The sequence below is a fragment of the Micromys minutus genome (genome assembly GCF_963924665.1).
Source record: "Micromys minutus genome assembly, chromosome: 9".
NCBI lineage: Eukaryota > Metazoa > Chordata > Mammalia > Rodentia > Muridae > Micromys > Micromys minutus.
This window is the reverse complement of record NC_137978.1, coordinates 67,023,229-67,041,020: the sequence shown is the minus strand read 5'-3', so window position 1 is coordinate 67,041,020 and position 17,792 is coordinate 67,023,229. Positions and strand designations below refer to the sequence as shown.

Below are 17,792 nucleotides of genomic sequence, written 5' to 3'. Positions count from 1 at the left end.
AGGCACTTGCTCAGTCCTACCTTTGTAAAGTGTTTGTCAAGCCTTGGCCTTGGGATTTGTACTGAGTCAGTGAGTATGTGGGTCCAGCCAGACTAAGGCTAATGGGAAGCTAGCTGGCTGGGCTGGGCCTTTTGGAAGAAGTTTCCCAAATAGGTGATCACAGCCTTTAAATTATTTATTTTATGTTTGTTGAGTACACTGTAGCTCTTCAGACACACCAGAAAAGGGCATCAGATCCCATTACAGATGGTTGTGAGCCACCATGTGGTTGCTGGGATTTGAACTCAGGACCTCAGGAAGAGCAGTCAGTGCTTTTAACCGCTGAGCCATCTCTCCAGCCCAAGAACTTAGGTGCTCTTAATCTTTTGAGCTATCTCCTCAACCCTGAACTTAAATAACTATCACGTTTTTAATTTGTTTACTTAGTATGTGTGTGTGCTCACATATGTAGGGACATAAAAAAGAGAACAACAGCTTAAGCAAGGATCTAGCATTGGCTGGCCCCTCTCTGTGCCTCTGCCACTTGTCCTTATCACTCATCTTCATGGTGAGTGAATGCCCAAGTTGAGGTTAGGAAGAGGCCCTATAGAGAAGGCCTATCCTGAAATAGGGCTGGCAGGATTTTTTACTCCCCCGAAAGGATTTTGAAATTTGTATTCTGGAAACCCTAGGTAGTTGAGCCTAGTTAAGACCTTGCTAGCGCTGCTGTCCAGCTCACCACACACCCGCTTGGTCTCAAACATCTCCTCACTAGGACCTCCTTTTTTTTTTTTAACTGTATGCCCTGAAGGATAGCCAAGCAGATGACAAGTTACTTCCTACCCTTTCCTGGACAGGAGGGCAATGGGGACCTCCTGGAGAAGCTGGGTGTTCCTACAGACTGAGTGTTTGGCAGCTGAGTATATTAAGGGATACAGGATGTCTTTGAGATGCTTGATAAGGAGAATGAGGGAATGGTGAGGACTGAGGACTGGGGGCAGCTAATGAGCCTGCTGGACATTGAGTAAGACTCTTGGCAGACATGGGGTTCTTTAGCTGCAATTGCTTCCTGGTGCTAATGGGGATTTATTATGAGAAAGCTCAGGACTGGGAGGGCAAACTGAAGGCAGCTTTGACAAGGACAGCAAGGGCTACACAGACGGCCTGGAGGTTGGTGGCTCCTGAGTAAGGGAGGAGTTCATAAAGGTACCAGCAGATGGTCGAGCATGAAGCCTTGGCAGGTGTGTGCTCGTGAATGTGTGTGAGACCCTCAGTAAAATGGAGGCTGACCCAAGGAGACTGACAGGGATGGGGATGGAACCATTGACTATGAAGGTGGGCAGTGGGTGAGCCGTGGGAAATAAAGCCTCTGGGCCAGGGAAGGCTGTTAACCTGCTCTTCTAGCCCCAGGATTTGTAGCCAGATGATGGGAAAGTCTTTCAAAGGTGCCCAGTGGTATAACTGCTATGGCTGAGGAGGGCCTGCCCAGGGAATCTGCTGTCCACTGCCACCCTCCCTGCTACCACTAGGTCTGTATCGTGTAAATGTTCAGCCAGACTCTGCTGTTTTTCCACAGTCCCAACCTGGAGGGAAGAGGTGGGGCTGGACAAGGGTATGTGGGCACACTCTGAAATTGAGATCATTTCTCTCTGACCCCCTGGCCTTCCCCTCTGTCCAGATATGGGCTGGCTCTAAAACCAGCAGGAGGAGCAAATGGATCCCCCCCAACCTCCCATCACTAGCCCTGTCTGTTTACACTGGGGTGGCTACCTAAGGCCTGCTGGACCCTGGGTGGGCTCTAGAGTCATTTTCAGAAAGGCAGAGATCATGTTCACATAAACTTTATTTTCCCCTCAGAGGGCTGACATGCCAGTGGAGCTTGAGCTCCTGAGATCCAGGCTCCTCTGGGCTGAGGGTCTGCTGGGCCCTAGACAGATGGGAGGGGTGAAAAAGAGGGGCCAGTACGGGGCAGGCTGGCTGGCCGGGCATTGCATAGCAATGAGGCCGAGTGTGCAGCAATGTGCTGGATGGCTGGCCTTCCCAGGGGAAGGATGACACACGTGAGGTTCCTTGGTCCTAAGTGCCAGGAATCCAGGCTATGATTTAATGGCTCCTGAAGAAAGAACGCCCACCCTTTTCAAATGGGCACAACTAGGGCCGTTGGGCGTTGGGGCCTGGCTCCTGGGGCCCTCCAGTGGTCTCTAGCTCCAAGGCCTCAGGCAGAGGGTTGGTTTTCTCAGAGGGAGCTGCTGCCTCTTCCCTACTTTTTATCATCTTCACAGCCTCATCATAGGAGGGTGGCAGCTCGGAAGCATATAGGCTGTAGGTGGGGGGGACCATGGAGTCAGGGTCTGGCTCTCCAAAGTACAGGGGCAACCGCATGCCCAGCGGGTACTGCACAGAGCTGTAGGCTGCAGGGAACAAGAGTGGGTTTATAAGGATGGTCTGGCATTCACCCCATGGTGTCTCTGCCCCCATGCTGGCTAGTGGGTTCTAGATACTCACAGGTCACTGTGCTGTGTGCCGGGCTGTCGCTGTCCATAGGGATGACTGTCCCATCACAGGGCTGCCATGCTGCTGGCGTGTGTGTCTGGGCGTGTGTCTGCTTCCTGAGGCAGCAGAATCGTACACAACTGGCTGTGACCCCACACAGAAGCATCAGGAGTATGGCAAGCAGGATAATCCTGGTAAGGAAGAGCAAGAATCAACCGCAGGACTGACCTGTCACTGGACGCCTGCACAGGGGGCGGGGTGGGGGGGACCTGCACCGAGGGGGGGTCAGTCATGCCTAACCACCCCAAACAGGATAATCAACAGGTGAAAAGAAAGTAAGAGAAGTTTTTATGCCAGAAACTTCCTCAGCTGGATTCAGGCCCAAGGAGCCGCCAGCGCTGGTCTCTTCCAGCTGGGACCAGTCCTGGCTTGGCTTGCTAGTGCTGGCCAGGGGTGGCCTTGGGTTCACTCCCAGGACACACTGTCCCCAGGCAACTGCTCAGTCCTTGTGCCTTCAGCAGAGGATAATCGGATCTGGTTTCCAAGGCTGCCTAGGACTCAAGTGCTCTTCAGACAGTACCGAGGCAGCTGGGGGCTGTAGATGCAGCAGTTGAGGCAGGAGGGGTTCTGGGGGTCCTAGCCTAGGCCTACTTTCAGAGGAACTGTCGACCAGAGGCTTGGCACGTTGTTTTCCACTTACCCCACATGCCATAGGCTGCTCCAGCGGGCTTGGGGCGGGCACCTGCGGGGACAGCGGCACCTGGAGCGGGTGGGGTATCTGCTAGCTTACTCCACCGCTCCAGCCATTTCCAGCTCAGTCCAAGATCTGCCTCTCCCCTTAGCCCCCAGCTACTTACTGATCCGAGGGGTCACAGTTGCCGTCCACGGAACCCAGCGTCACCTGTGGGGACAAGGGTGAGCCAGAGCAGGGCGGGACCGAACTCAGGGCCGCCCCGCTTGCCATAGACTCGCTGCGAGTGAGGCCCAACCCACCTGCGACAGAGGTAGGAGAGGCAGCAGCAGCAGGATCCCCGGTGTGGCTGACAGCCCCGGGGCCATGTTCTGCAGACCTAGCGGAAACTCAATCCAACACCCGCTCCGCTTTATGAGGCCCCGCCCCTGGGCCTTGTCAGCTGAAGGTCCAGGGTCACTCCCACCTTGGTATACTTCCCTCCTCGTTCTCTGCTCTCCGTTTTTGTTTTTGTTTTTTGGTCCACCCCCACCCCATAGAAGTTTGAGAGAGCATGTGCGCGCGCTCACACACACACAAACACACACACACACACACACACACACACACACACACACACACACACACACGCCCTTCTTCCCTGTCATCAAGTATCAAGATCTTTTGGTGGGAACCCTAAGAAGGGAAGAGAGTAGTGCTCTTTCTGTGCATGGGACATGGGTCTGTCTGTCTTGTATCTATCTGACTGATGCCTCACCTCAGCCACTTGTATTCCCTGCTTTCCCCCATCCCCACCCACAAACCAGGTCTCTTGAAACTTGCAGTCTGGGCTGCACTGGGTTGTGGATAAGTAGAAACCAACCTCACAGTCCACAATCAGCTAAGTAAAAAGGGGTGGGAATTTACGCCTTTGTTGGGAACCACCACTCCTCCCTCAGCCTGGAATGCCTGTTTCTGCTGTTGCTGAAGTGGCTGCTTATTCCTGGAGGATCTTTTTTTTTTTTTTTTTTTTTTTTTAGGTTTATTTATTTTATTATGTACATGAGTGAGTACATTGTTGCTGTCTTCAGACCAGAAGAGGGCATCAGATCCCCATTACAGATGGTTGTGAGCCACCATGTGGTTGCTGGGGAATTGAACTCAGGACCTTTGGAAGAGCAGTCAGTGTTTTTAAATGCTGAGCCATCTTTCCAGCCCCCTGGAGGATCTTCTTAACCATCCTTCCTCCAGGCCAAGAGCTGTACCAGCTGCTCTGCCCTCCGCTACTAGGGATCCATTAGAACACTAGTGACCAAATTGCAGGAGGTGGTCAGCACAAGCAGGCTAGTTAAGGGAGGAGAGGAGGTGTACCCACCCTCTCTCCTGCCTTCATTTCTTCACTGTGCACAAACTTGCATGTATCTTGGGTTTCTCCCTCAGTAGGTAGGAGTCTGTCCTATGCACTTGGGATCTGTGCTTTGCCTCTCAAGGGCCCTTTCTGCTAGGCCAATGAGCTTAGTTTCCTATGTGGCTTCTGTCTTTTGCTCTGTCTTGGCTGTGCTTGGTACCATAGGGCCAGTAATAGGGACAGGAGGTGTCAGAAGTACAGTGTGAGGCTGGGACCAAAGCCTGAAGTCCAGAAAAGGGAAGGCTCTGCTTTTGCAGAGGACCGGGGTCAGTATAACCAAGTCTGGGTTCAAAGGCAAGTGGCCTGTGTAGTGTTTTGTCTAGAGCATGTCCTCAAGAAGTCTACTGGTCCTGCCTTGTCCACCCATCTGGCCTGGAATCACATCAAGGGTTTGAGGTCAAAACTGGTCAGCTACTGTCAGGGAAGCCAAACACCTGGGCCTGCTACCCCAAGGTTGCTGAGCAGGATTCTTGCGAGAGGCTGTTTTTGAGATCAATGTGGCTGGCTCAGTTAGGGGCCCTGTCAGGCTTCAAGGCTTCAGGAGCACTAAGGGCTCTCATGGGACCGGTGTTCAGCGGAGCACCCAGATAGATGTCATCACTCCCATTGCCCTGCTGGGCCTGGGAAGGCTGGGAAGGCTCTCACTGGGTGTGCTGCACAGCTAGCAGGGCAGGCTGGAGAAAGCTTTTGACACGCTGTACCTCAGAGGGAAGAGCGGGAGCAGTGTTGGAGTGGGGGTGTCGGAAGCAAAAGCCATCCTTTTCAGAGAAGTATGAGCTCAAGCTCACAGGCTGGGCCCTGCTTCATACCCGGCTCACCCCTTGCTTGGGATCATCTGGGCTCCTGGGACTTGGGAGAGTGGAGAGGCTTAAGGGACCTTCTCTGGACTTTGGAACCTCTTGTCCCCCTCTGAATCCTCCCCGCACCTTTCCAGGTCTGAACCAGGTTCAACCCTTGCTCCGCAGCCCCCCACCCCCCACGCAGCATCTTGTTGCCTCAGTGATATGGATCTGGGGGCGGGGTCTTCCAGGGCAGGGTGAACTAACTCCTAGTTATCTGGCAAGATCCCACCCTCTGGGAAGTTCGTGCTGGCCAGAACACTGTTTTATGGGTTGAGCTATATGATGGGGCTGTGGCTGAGACTTCCTTCAGGTTCTCTGTTTACCTCACTCTGTGCGTAGGCCCCACACTGCAGACCCATGTGTTGGTTCTCGGAGTTTATTGACAGGCCTACGTTGAGATCTCCTGGGATCTCTGAAGCCTGGGGAGGTTCTGGTAGGTTTGGGATCTGGGGGTGGGGATGGTGCATCTAGGAGCAGGTTGTGTGTGTGTGTGTGGTGAGTTGGATGGATTAGTATTTCTTGGTGGGTGTGTGTGGGGTCTTAGACTGCTCACAGTGCAGAAGGAATTAACTATGCCTGTAGGGCTGGAAGCTATGGCTCTGGCACTGTTCACTTGAACCTGCCCAGCAGGGGATGGCCATGTCCCAGGCTTAGGGGCATGGGTGGGCTTGGCTCACAGCTTGGGAAAGGATTCAAGAGTGGATAGGAGAGTCCAGGAGGCTCCGCGGTTGCCTGTGACCTCAGAGCTCAGTGACCACGTGGGCTACAAAGATGACTTTGTAGGTTTCCTTTATGTCTCCCCGGAGCTGCAGCAGGGTTGACACCATGAGAGGGTGGTCTGGCTGGAAGAAGAAGAATCCTTAGTAGACTTTCCAGACAAATCTGTTCTTTCCCAATGCCATGCCTACGTCAGCTCACGGGTCTGTTATAGCCACCCCTCCCTGTCCAGCCTGAGGTCCCAACACCTACATCAAAGTCAGCGGGTGGTACCCAGGAAATGTTGATGGTCTTAGTCTGGCCACGCTCCACAGAACCTCTGGAGGGCTCGATGGAGAAGCCCTTGTGCTGAAGCCATGACACACTGTCCAGGCTGAACTCCACAGTCTGTGAGGCAGTGATACTTCTGGAGGTTAGAGGGTCAGGCCCAGGAGGTAGTAGGACTAGAGGGGTGAGGGGACCTGGCTTTACCTACCCATCAACTCTGACTGGGGATAGGGAAGTCGCCACCCCACATCTACTGCAAAAATCCTATACAAGGCCAGGGAGGTATAAGGCCAGGAGGGGCCAAGGAGGCTTCTGGGGTTTAACTCGAGCTAGGGTTGTGATCACCTTCCTTGGTGATGGCTGTGTGGTCCGAATACAGCCTATTTGCAGCTCTCGGGTGGCGGGTGGAATTGTTGTGTCTGTGTCAAACTGGACATAGTTCAAGGTCACCAGGATGGGCTTTATCTCCTCAGCTTCTGTAGAGGAAAAAACCAGCTGAAAAGTGTCTAGAGGACAGGTGTGTTCTGGGAGTGAGGGGAATTGTCCACTATGGTACAAGGGTGGTGGAGGGTGAACCCAGGGAACTGGCACCTCTAAGAGCAATCCTCCTGGCTCTGGGATTGATGGTCGGGAATTCTATCTGCCCTTCTCCACTGGGTCTCATTATGCCCAGTAGCTGGCTTGGGGTGCTGGAGACTCACCTTCTTTATGCTCTGGGTCAAAGGCAGAGATTACTGCCAGGGACTCCACGGGCACATCCAGTGGGTCGCCTCCCTCCACAAACATCATGTGCTCACGGGCAGCGCCCTTTAGGAGGATCTGGTGGGAGACTTTCTGGGGACAAGAAGCATAGCAACCTGCCCTGAGGCTGTTTCAGGGGCGGAGCCTGGAGAACCAGGGATGCTTAATGGACAGCCTCCAACATGAAGGCCCAGATAATACAAGCTGCTGGGAAGGGGCAGATAGGGGACCCGCATGGATCCCTCCCAGGATGGGGTGGAATCTCTGGGGGGCCCAGCTCTGAGTTCCACCTTTTCAAAGAGCACCACTTGGAGCAGGTCAGAGAAGTAGAGGCTCTCGTGGTCTGGACTGAAGGTTACGGTAAACTCTTGAGCCCGCCCAGGGAGCATGAGGCCCTCAACTGGGACAATACTGAACACACTCTGGCCATTATAGTTCTGTGTGCCTGTGGACAGGACGAGGGTTACGGTCAACACTGACATCTTCCTCCACTGAGCTCAGACCCTCTACCTCCCTTCTTGCCCAGCCTCTCCATGATCTGCCTTACCCCACTCCACCCCAGACACCACACTCATTTCCTAGCACGTATCCCCTCATGGAGCTGTACCCCTGTGGTTCCTGGCAGTGTGTTACTTAGCTCACCAACTATTTCCGTCCTCTGCTCATGGGAGGTAAGGAACTTTGGCAGCTGCTGGTAGGCCTCAAACTTTTTTTTGGAGAGGCTCTCCAGATGCAACCAGAACTTAATGGGAAGCGAGGATTCATTCTGTAGCTGAAAGAGCAAGATGTCATTCGACTAGCATACCGTGGTCTGCCCTAGTCACAGGCACTAGGTTATCTGCTACTGGGTCACTGCTCAGCACCAGGTGGCATTGCACTCCAACAGTAAGCAAATAGCAGTGTTGGGGGACTCTTGATATCCAGTCACTTCCCTCAGCCTGGCTTTTTCTAAGGCTGGCTGGCAGCCTGCTTGCCTGCCCAGCTGTGTAGCCAACTCTGTGCCTGTTAGCTGTTGTTCAGCGCTCCTCTTAGCTGAGCCACATCTTCATCTAGTCTCTTCCCCTCCCTCGGCCCCCTCTTTGGAAAGCACTGTGTCGGTGCCCTACTTCGGGACCCTACCAGAGCAGGTGAGGAAGGTGCTTGAGCCCAAGCCTAGGGTGAGCATCAGGATGAGGCAGGCCCATGTTTATGTGGAGAGGAGAGAACCCTGGTGGTGGCATGGGTCTCTTTAGAGGTCTACTCACTGCGGGCCACCTGCATAGAGCTTCAGAGACATAAATCAGTAGCAAAGCAGAAGCTCAATGAGGCCTGATGCAGAAGGATATGAAATATCCTATAGGCCAGGGCTTTTGGCTGAGTGTCAAGGGAGGGGTGCTCTCAGCTTCCCTGTAAGGGCAGGCTCTGGGGTCCCTGCTAGGAATGCATCAGAAATGACAGTCTCTTAGGAACAGAGCATTTCGGGGAGACAGTCTGTGCCTCCAGTGATTCCCCAACCAGCTGGATGCATCCAAGTGCAAAGTTCACTGCCTCCAAAACAAACAAACAAACAAACAAACAAATCAATCAATCCTTTCCCAGGAAGCTGGGCCAAGACAAAAGTTTAATTTACCTTAAAATTTGCTGAGACAGATTCTCTGGCAAGCACATAGCCCATGTTTAGGATGTTTCCTTCGATGGAGCATGTAATCATGGATGCCACACCCATGCCCAAGAGGGTGAGGCTGAGGGTGCCTCTCTTGGTGATGATGTCCAGAGTTTCTTGAACCTAAGGGGATCATGTCCTTTAGCAAAGAGCAAATGGGGCCGATAGCACCGTGTTACTGAGGTGACCTGGAGTTCTTTGCCTCCACAGACTTGTTGGCAAGAGTTGGGGTCAGGAGCACAGGCTGCTCTCAGGCTCCCGTTGGTGTATCTGTCTCCCACCCCCAGAAGTGTGGGGGTCCCAGGGCAGCCGCGGCAGCAGCATTGCCTGGGGACTGCACTCACCAGTATGCTCTCGTGGGGTGAGAAGGACAGCACCAGGGTTTGTGACTCGCCAGAGCATAGCTTGTTGAAAGGGTTTAGCCGAACGAAGGGGCCGTTGGGGTTCAACACTGAGTACTCCAACTGAGGGTTATCAAGGATGAAGATAATCTTTCGCACACACCTCACTCCCATCTCCAGCTCTGGGAGCTGGCTCGCTGGTGATGGACAAGGATACAGTAAGGTCCTCATTGCAAATGTTCTGGAGGGTGATCTTCTTTATCCTTCGATGTCCTGAAATGTGGCAGAGTCGGGTAACAGCTCCTAGGCCCCGAGGAGCACCTCTCTCAACAGTAAGGCCAGGAAGCAGATAGCAGCCCGAGTAGCCCTGGTACCCGGGGTGGAAGCTGTTAGTATATAGCAGGACTCACCCACAGCAATGTCACCGAAGTTAAAGACAGTCTTGCCTTTGTGGGATGTCACCACAATAAATGGAGCCACTGCTGGACACCACAGCTCCAGATAAAGAGTGTTATAGGGGCTAGAGCCAGGACAAGGACACACAAGGGTAGATTAGTGTGACCCAGTGCTCCTCAGGCCTCAGATCTGGTCGGCAGTAGAGGAGGGGCAGTGGGTTTATGGCCAACCACTCCCTATCCTGGCTCAAGGACCCCATACCTGAAGCTCAGAGGTTCCGCTCTCTTCCTGTCTTTGATGTCACCACTGGCAACAACACAGGGGATCACAAACCTGTCAAATTTCCCCTGGAAGGCTTTGGACAGAGTGGCTTGTGCGACTTGGTATTCAGTGGAACTGGAAAGAAGCCATAAAACACACCCATGCATGTTCCTATGACCTCTAGGGACCTGCCCTGGGGGTACAGTGTGGGACCAAGCCTTCCTCATCATGCATGTTCCTATGACTTCTAGGGACCTGCCCTGGGGGTACAGTGTGGGACCAAGCCTTCCTCGTCTGTTATATGTAGGTCTTCTCTCTAGGACTCTTGACTTAGGTGGACTCTCTGGGGAAGGCCAGAGTATTAAGAGGCATAACTTGGAGCCACCATTGGTCCCAGATGGTGGCCATACCAGTTTTATCTAACAGGCTAGCTTTCCCTCCCATTTTTCATTGGCTCCAGTAGGGAACCTCTTCCCCACTGCACGTCCTGGTTATCCAGAGTGAGTAAATGGTTTTGTCATGACAGTGCCATATCCCTGGGACCACAGGGACAGTTTCTGGGCTGGCAAGGGGGCCCAACCCATTAGAGCTTACTTGGGGTCATTCGTTTATTGGGAAGGCTACAGTCAGACCATGGAGTAGTCTGTTCATGGGGGCACAAGGTCCACAGGGATAGCCAAGGAGCAGATGCCTGGCAAGAAGAGCCAGGTATAGTCCTTCCTATTCAGCTATTCCTGAAGACAGCTAGTCCTGCTGACACATAGGCCAGTGACACTTTGCTCCATGCAACGTGTGAGATCTCCTCTGTGGAACAAGGTGAATTTTGTCACAGTAGGGGTGGGAGATGGTGGGTGGAATGTAGACTGGAGGGACCCCTCCATCCCACCTGACACTGAGCACCGGCCTCTGCAGCTCTGTAGTGTGGGCCACGGAGACCCGGGCCGGTCGCTCCCGGTTGTGGACCCGGACCGCGGACAAGGATTGTTTCCATAGCTCTTTCCTTTGCACCAGTTCCTTCTGGAACTGTAGGCAGGAGCAGATGTTGTAGGGCTGCCCCAGCGGCTCATCCCTCCACAGAGCAGGCTTTGTAATTGTTCCCCCACACCCGCCAGGCTCCTCTGAGGCCTAGCCTAGCTGGCTTGCTCTGACTACTTGCTGAGTCGCAAGAGATACAAGTTCAAGTTTGGGGTAAATGGTGTCCTCAGATCAACGGGTTCCCAAGGGAGTCTGACAACAGGTACAACATGGAATTGACACAGTGAGCAACACTGAGCAACGGGGACACCCGGGAAGGTCCAGTACAGACCAGTCCACGACTCTCTTGCACCTCACTGCCTCATCAGCAGTCGCAACATTGGGGCTCTGTGCTTGTGTGTATACCATAAAGACACCAGCCATGGTGTGGCCGAAGGGCAGGCCCACAGGCACTGGCTTCACAGCTCAGTAGGCTGGGTGCAGGAAGGCAAAGCCTATGCATTGGGTGAGGCTTGCCCTCTATTTCAAGGTTGCCTTCTGAAGGTGGTTTCTGTGTTAGCCTTGGTGAGAGGCTATGCTGTGTCTTTATTCCAGTTCTGCTTTGGTTAAAACTCCAGCTGTCCTTAGGGCCAGCCTTGTCTCCCACCGCTTGGTGGTGCTTCCAGGAGAAGACTTGCAAGACAACCTTTCACCCCTTGTGAAAACAGCTTAAAACTCAGTGCCAGGAAAGCCTGCCTTGTACTTCTGCCACAGGCTGAAGTCCCAAGTGCTGGAGGACACACATCTGCACCCCTTCCCTCTGCCTTTTTTTTCCCCATGCCCCTCCCCTCTGGCCACTATGCACCTCCCCTAACATTTCACTCACCATCTTGGTCTCTGTTTCCTTGTTCAGGATCTGCATAGCTTCCTCAAAGATTGCCGCCTGTGGCAGTACAGGCTGGAAGGCCACCTGGACCAAACACCTCTGCAAAGAGACACTTGGATTGCCAACTCCCCCGCAGAAGTCCAGGCCATGGTGACATGTGGACCATGTCTCCTTGGTGCTCAGAACAGGGAGGGTGTAGGGGATAAAATGATGGGTAAGAGGCAGAAGAGAAGACAGAGGAGGGAGAGAGTGAAAGGGGGAGAGGAAAGGAAAACCATGCCCATGGTCCACTACTTCTATTTGGTCCCTGGATCATGTTCCTTGGCCCTGCTGTGGTTAAATACCTGTAGTTAGGGTGGGTCAAACCAGGAACTCTGGGAGAAAGGTCAGGAAGCTCCACCTCCTGACTTGTCAGTTGGGCCTATGCTCACCTTTCCAGGTAACACAGTCCCCACAGACGGGGAGATGGTGATGGGTGAATTAGGAGGCAGCAAGAACTCAAAGGATGTTGGTCCCACTGGGGTGGCTTCCTCCGAGCCGATCTGAGGCAAGGAGTGGATCAGCTTGTTCATGCTCAAGTGGGAGTTGATCACATACAGTGTGGACACAGAGGTGTCATACAGGGACGTGGCTGAGAACTTGATCTGGTAGTGGGACAGCTCCAGGGGTGGGTGGACACCTATGGCTTGGCAAGACATCTTGAAGCACCTGAAAGCAACCAGAGCTGGCGTTGATCATCTGGGTCACAGCATCTGTGGCCCCTCTGCAACCCTGGGTGAGGAGACACATAGCTTCACACATGGCAGCTGTGATGGACAGGTCTGTTGTGCTGGTGACGTCCCAGGCACCCAGGACTTAACTCCTGCAATTAATTACCACAGTCATTTACTACCTGACTAACCAATTGGGGAAAAAATGTGTTGGCTGATATATATTTTGGTAGGTGGCAAAAAAATATGTAAGCACAATTATATGAACAAAATAAAAACCTGTAAGTTGCTTTAAAAAATCAGTGGTTTCAGGGATGAAGAGATGGCTAGACTAGTGTCTCTTAACCTTCCCAAAGCTGTGACCCTTTAATATAGCTCTGCATGTTGTGGTCATACCAGCTACAAAGTCACTTCATTGCTACTGTTTATAACTGTAATTTTGCTACTGTCATGAATTGTAATGTAAACATCTGATTGCAGGACTTCTGATATGTGACCTCCAAAGGGGTTGAACTCCACAGGTTGAGGAATGTTGGCTTATATGTTAGGAGCACTGGCTGCTCTTGCCAACGACCCAGGTTTAGTTCCCAGCGCCTACATGGCGGTTCACAAGCACCTGTAACTCCAGTTCAAGGGGAGTGGAGTCCTCTTTAGACTTCTGTGGGTACCTGTATGCACATGGTGCATATTCAGATAAGCAATCAACCCACATACATGTAAATGAAAAATAAAAATGTGAAGAAAAAACAGAAGCACAGAAGGTTGATTTCTGGCTTATTATATTAAATATTTATGGACAATTAAAAGTCCTCCTTTTTTCTACCTCCCAAGTGCTGGGATATCAGGAACATTTCACCATGTTTCTTTGGGGTTATGGGCATTGGATTCAGGGTTTTGCACAAGCCAGGCAAGGTTTCTACCAACTGAGCTGCATTCCTATCCCCAGAGGGTCGATCACTTTAACCACTGGAAGTTTTATGTTCTGTATTTTCCCCGTGCTCTCCTCGCCAACTTTTTGTTTTTGTTTTGTTTCTCTGTTCTCTGGCTGTGCTGGAGTTCACTCTGTAGACCAGGCTGGCCTGGAATTTAGGGATCTGCCCGCCTCTGCCTCTGCTTCTGAGTGCTTGAACTAAAAGTGCGCGCCACCAGGGCCTAGCTCCTTGTCAACTTCTGTCTTAATTGCACTTGTTTTCTGTGCTGAGGACGGAACCTAAATCCTTGTGCCAGCTAAGATGGAGAAGCTTGACTGTTCAGTTGCACACGCACTTGTTACATGTGTCCTACATGTACACCACATGCTTGCAGTGGTCAAAGAGGGCATAAGGTCCCCTAGGACTGGGGTTATAGGCCATTGTATATCACCGTATGGGTGGTGGAAATTAAACCCTGGTCCTTTAAAAGACCAGCCAGGACTTGTAACTGCTGAGCCATCTCTCCAGTCCCATGACGTGTATTTTTTTAATGCTTTAATCCAGGGCATAGAATACCCAACAAACTCTCATCCGGGGCTGGGGAGATGGCTCCGTTGGTAGATCATTTGTCTGGTAAGTAAATAGACCCTCAGAGCTCTTAGCCCTTAGAACCCACATAACAATCTGAGCACAATGGCACATCCCAGCAACAGTGAGATGGGAGGAAGAACCAGACAGCTCTTTGGAAGTGTGTTAGCTAGCTAGCCTAACCTACTCTGTGAAGTTCCAGGCCAGGAAGAAACTTTGTCACAAAGAACTAGTGGAACGTGCCATGCTCCAGGCTCTCTGACTTCCACAGGCACACACATGTGGATGCCACACAGGTACCCAATTGCACATAAAGCCATATATAAAATATGTTTATGCGTTCAAATATTCAAATATAAAAGTTTATATCTCCTGGGGAAGAGATTATTATCAATACTTAACTGAATAAATGTATAAAGTATGAGAACTAAATATAAAATGTAAAAATTTACTGGAGTCTACCTGAGTTAAAAATTCTAAATACTTTTTCTTCAGTTTGTGTGTGTGTGTGATGCATGTACATAATGTGTGTATATGATATATGTGTATGTGTGTGCTTGCAAGTGCTATAGTGTGTGTGTGTGTGTGTGATGCATGTACATAATGTGTGTATATGATATATGTGTATGTGTGTGCTTGCAAGTGCTATAGTGCAAGAGGTCAGAGAACAACTTTGAAAGTTGCTTCTCCATTTTTGCCTTTGTTTGAGGTAGGGTCTCTGTTTATTTGTTTGTTTGTTTGAAACAGGGTTTCTCTTTGTAGCTCTGGTTGTCTTGGAACTCACTTTGTAGACCAGGCTGTCTTTAAACTCACAGAGATTTGCCTGCCTCTGCCTCCCAAGTGCTGGGATTAATGGTGTATGTCACTATTCTTAGGCAGCTCCCCCTTTAAAATTTTTCTTTATATTTACTTAGTGTGTGTGTGTGTGTGTGTGTATGTGTGTGTGTATGTGTGTGTGTGTGTGTGTGTGTGTGTGTGTGTGATGCATCTGTCATGGCATATGTGTGGGGACCAGTTCTCTCCTTCTACCAGATTGCCAGGCAAGAGCCTTCTCCCACTGATGCATCTCACTAGCCCAAGGCCATGTTTTTTTTTTTTTTTTTTTTTGTTCTTCACTGCTTCTTGGGTTTTAAGAGAAATTTACTGTCTCTGTCTCCCAGTTTGACACCCTCACAACTCTTAAACCTTCTTTGTTTTGTTTTTGAAACAGGATCTCACTGGGTAGCCTTGGCTGTCCAGGAATTCACTGTATAGGTCAGGATGGTCTCAGACTCACAGAGATCTGCTTGCTGAGGGCTGGAATTAAAGGTACACTTCACTGCACTTGGCCCAATTCTTTTATTTTTTTATACAAACTGATGGCTTATAGAAGTGCGGTGACATCAGAATTGGTTATATCCAAATTTTTAAATTAAATGTAAAGTGTGGCAGAGGCAGGTGGATCTGTGAGTTCAAGGTCAGCCTGGTCTCCAGAGTGAGTTCCAGGACTTCCAGGGCTACACAGAGAAACCCTGTCTCAAAAATCCAAAAACATTATGTGTGTATGTGTGTGTATGTTCATCTGTATGAGTTTATGTGTACCCTGTGTGTACAGGAGTCTGACAGAACCAGAGAAGGCATAACTGCCTAGAGCTGGGGTTACAGATGACTGTGAGCCACCACATAGGTGCCAGGAACTGAACTGGGTTCTCTCCAAAAATCAGTGAGTGCTTTAAACTGCTGAGCCATCTTTTGGACTCCTCTTAAATCTTAAAAGAAGTTTTTTGTGTTGTTTCTTTTTGTTTTGAGGTTTCTGAGACAGGTTTTTGTTGTTGGTTTTTTTTGTTGTTGTTTTTTGTTTTTGTTTTTTTTTGTAACCCAAGCTGGCCCCAATCATATTACTTGGCCAAAGATGATCTTTACTTTTACTCTCCTGCCTCTGCCTTACGTGCTGGTATAACCATCATTTATTAACATACCTGCTTCATGTGGGACTCAAGCATATGAAGCAAGAACTCTACCAAGCTATGCCCAAGATACCAACATAATAACATCAGACCTCCCAACAGAAACCTGGGAAAGCCTTGGCAGTAAATATTGAGTGAATACTTATGCCAAGATACTATTCACAACGTGCACACTTGCATACACATGTGCGTGTGAGCACACACACACACACCCATGCAGATCTGTTTTCTCCCCACCTACAAGGGTAAAACTGGTACAAAGTAAAAGGTCATGGGAACCCAAAACCTAGCTCTTCCTGGTTCTGGGTTCCTATTGGCCACCAGCGCTGTCTATTCCAGCCCTGAGGTCAGCTTAGGGAGATCTGAGGAGAGGAGGGTGGAAGAAAGGGCAAGGTCACATGGCCCCTACTGTCTAGCAGGCTTACTTACCGGTTTATCTCAGATTTGCAGACCAGCTCAAATTTGTATTCCTTGGCCTTGATGGGTTGGAAGATCAAATCCAGTCGCAAAGTTTCCAGTGGCAAGATTGTCCCAAACCCATCATTGGGCTGGATGTCTATGTACTGGAAAATGGGAAATTTTTTACCCATTACAGTAAAAATGAAAGCCATGCTCTGTGGGGTAGCCAGCCAGAAACGAGGTGCCCTGGGCATGGAAGGGAGATGTGAACACACTCCCTTAGAGCATATATGGATGGTATGAGGGGTGTGTGTGTGTGTGTGTGTGTGTGTTCACGTGTGCACGTGAGTGAATGCTCAACCTTACTGAGTATGTGGGCAAAGTGAGCTGAGTGTGTGGGAATGGGTAGGGGGACAGCCTAGCTCCTTAGGTTGATGGCAGCCAGGCCTGGAAACCCTTTCGAACCGTCCTGTGGGGCTTGGTCAGGTTAAGTCTTGGAAGACAGGAAGGGAGAGAGAGCCTTCAGCTTTTTGGGGGTACCTTGCAGTTAAAAAGGAGAGGTTAGGGAGGGGGCTTTCCCCTCCTGAATAAGGAGATTGTTAGCTTGGAGGTATGGAGGGCCACAGGGTTGATGATGCCTGAGCTGGGAGAGCAGCTGTTAATGTCCCACCCCTTATTCCTAGGGCTGACCACAGCAGGTACCTTGGGAAGTCCAACAAAACCAAACTCCTGGGGCAACAGTGAGAGGTTCCTGAGGCGGATCTCTGTCCGGATAGCCTCATAGATGGTACAGTAGCCAAAGTTTATCTCTGAGGGGTTGATTTCCAAGTCCGAGGTAGTAACAATGGCTTGGACCGTGAACCTCACTGGTTTGATCTGAGGTTCAGAAGGCAAAGAACATTCCCAGCCACCGGAAGCTTTATGCAAACCCCCCCCCCACTCCCACCCAGATAATAAAGGCTGCTCTGCTTCCTGTGCCCAGCAGCATACTATTTCTGGAACATGGCTTCCTCCAGGAGCCCACTTCTCAGCGTTACCTGGTGAATGAGCATCTGAGTCAGAGATCCATGGTGAAGATTAGATAGAGGAGGGCTGGCAGCCTTGTAAAGGGCCAGCCAGCTGTGGTAATGAGCGCATGGGACTATATGTGCATGAGTTGTTGGTAAGCACACATGTATGTAGAGCCCTGTTGATGAGGATAACATGTATATCTATGTGTGTGTGGTACATTCATGTGTGTAAGCCTGTTCAATTATACAGGCATGTTTCTTGTGTGTATTTATAAGCATGCTTGGACCAGACTGGCCTCCACATGCCCCCTTTGTTTCATACTATGTAAGGGTTGTGTGAACAGATGTCGATGTTGTCTCTCAGGCCCCTGGCTGTCATTGGCTGGGAAATGAGGGTGGGGTCCTATGTGTGTGGGTATTGTCATTAGGGGTACAGGGTTTTGCCTCTCACAGCAGCCACCTGGTCCCCGGAAACAGTCCCAGAGAGTACAGACCTGGTCAGCTACCCGGATTGTCATGGGAGCCTCCAGAACTCGACTGGTGGGGTCAAAATACTTTCTTGCATCTTCTGGGAGGGATTGTCTGCAAGAGAAAGGATCCACTTGAATATACTTTTCCTCTTTATATTTTG

The 17,792-nt window shown here is 50.8% G+C and overlaps 2 protein-coding genes across 5 annotated transcripts in view; both read right to left on the bottom strand.

Annotated features, from left to right (window-relative positions):
• Nucleotides 1–1,804: 1,804 nt before the first annotated feature.
• TMEM52 (transmembrane protein 52) lies at nucleotides 1,805–3,558 on the bottom strand (the record flags this gene model as incomplete). Of its 4 annotated transcripts, none has more annotated exons than XM_080920695.1 (5): nucleotides 1,805–2,390; nucleotides 2,485–2,663; nucleotides 3,173–3,232; nucleotides 3,330–3,373; nucleotides 3,466–3,555. In XM_080920695.1, 5 exons carry the CDS (start codon nucleotides 3,529–3,531, stop codon nucleotides 2,131–2,133), a joined length of 609 nt encoding a protein of 202 aa, XP_080776821.1. In that variant the 3' UTR covers nucleotides 1,805–2,130. The 4 variants fall into 4 exon arrangements, with proteins under 4 accessions (XP_080776821.1, XP_080776823.1, XP_080776820.1 ...); XM_080920697.1 differs by having other exon boundaries at nucleotides 3,173–3,214; nucleotides 3,466–3,550; XM_080920694.1 differs by having other exon boundaries at nucleotides 3,173–3,250; nucleotides 3,466–3,531.
• Nucleotides 3,559–6,132: 2,574 nt separating this feature from the next.
• CFAP74 (cilia and flagella associated protein 74) overlaps nucleotides 6,133–17,792 on the bottom strand; it is a gene marked incomplete at both ends in the record, with an annotated part of 50,031 nt that continues 38,371 nt past the window's right edge. Inside the window, 17 exons of the mRNA XM_080921884.1 lie at nucleotides 6,133–6,234; nucleotides 6,362–6,496; nucleotides 6,722–6,852; nucleotides 7,078–7,210; nucleotides 7,408–7,562; nucleotides 7,760–7,889; nucleotides 8,727–8,882; nucleotides 9,104–9,223; nucleotides 9,318–9,373; nucleotides 9,511–9,620; nucleotides 9,758–9,892; nucleotides 10,644–10,774; nucleotides 11,577–11,696; nucleotides 12,029–12,305; nucleotides 16,182–16,315; nucleotides 16,854–17,027; nucleotides 17,656–17,743. Of these exons, the coding sequence (XP_080778010.1) occupies nucleotides 6,133–6,234; nucleotides 6,362–6,496; nucleotides 6,722–6,852; nucleotides 7,078–7,210; nucleotides 7,408–7,562; nucleotides 7,760–7,889; nucleotides 8,727–8,882; nucleotides 9,104–9,223; nucleotides 9,318–9,373; nucleotides 9,511–9,620; nucleotides 9,758–9,892; nucleotides 10,644–10,774; nucleotides 11,577–11,696; nucleotides 12,029–12,305; nucleotides 16,182–16,315; nucleotides 16,854–17,027; nucleotides 17,656–17,743 (2,287 nt within the window). The remainder of the gene's footprint in view (nucleotides 6,235–6,361; nucleotides 6,497–6,721; nucleotides 6,853–7,077; nucleotides 7,211–7,407; nucleotides 7,563–7,759; nucleotides 7,890–8,726; nucleotides 8,883–9,103; nucleotides 9,224–9,317; nucleotides 9,374–9,510; nucleotides 9,621–9,757; nucleotides 9,893–10,643; nucleotides 10,775–11,576; nucleotides 11,697–12,028; nucleotides 12,306–16,181; nucleotides 16,316–16,853; nucleotides 17,028–17,655; nucleotides 17,744–17,792) is intronic.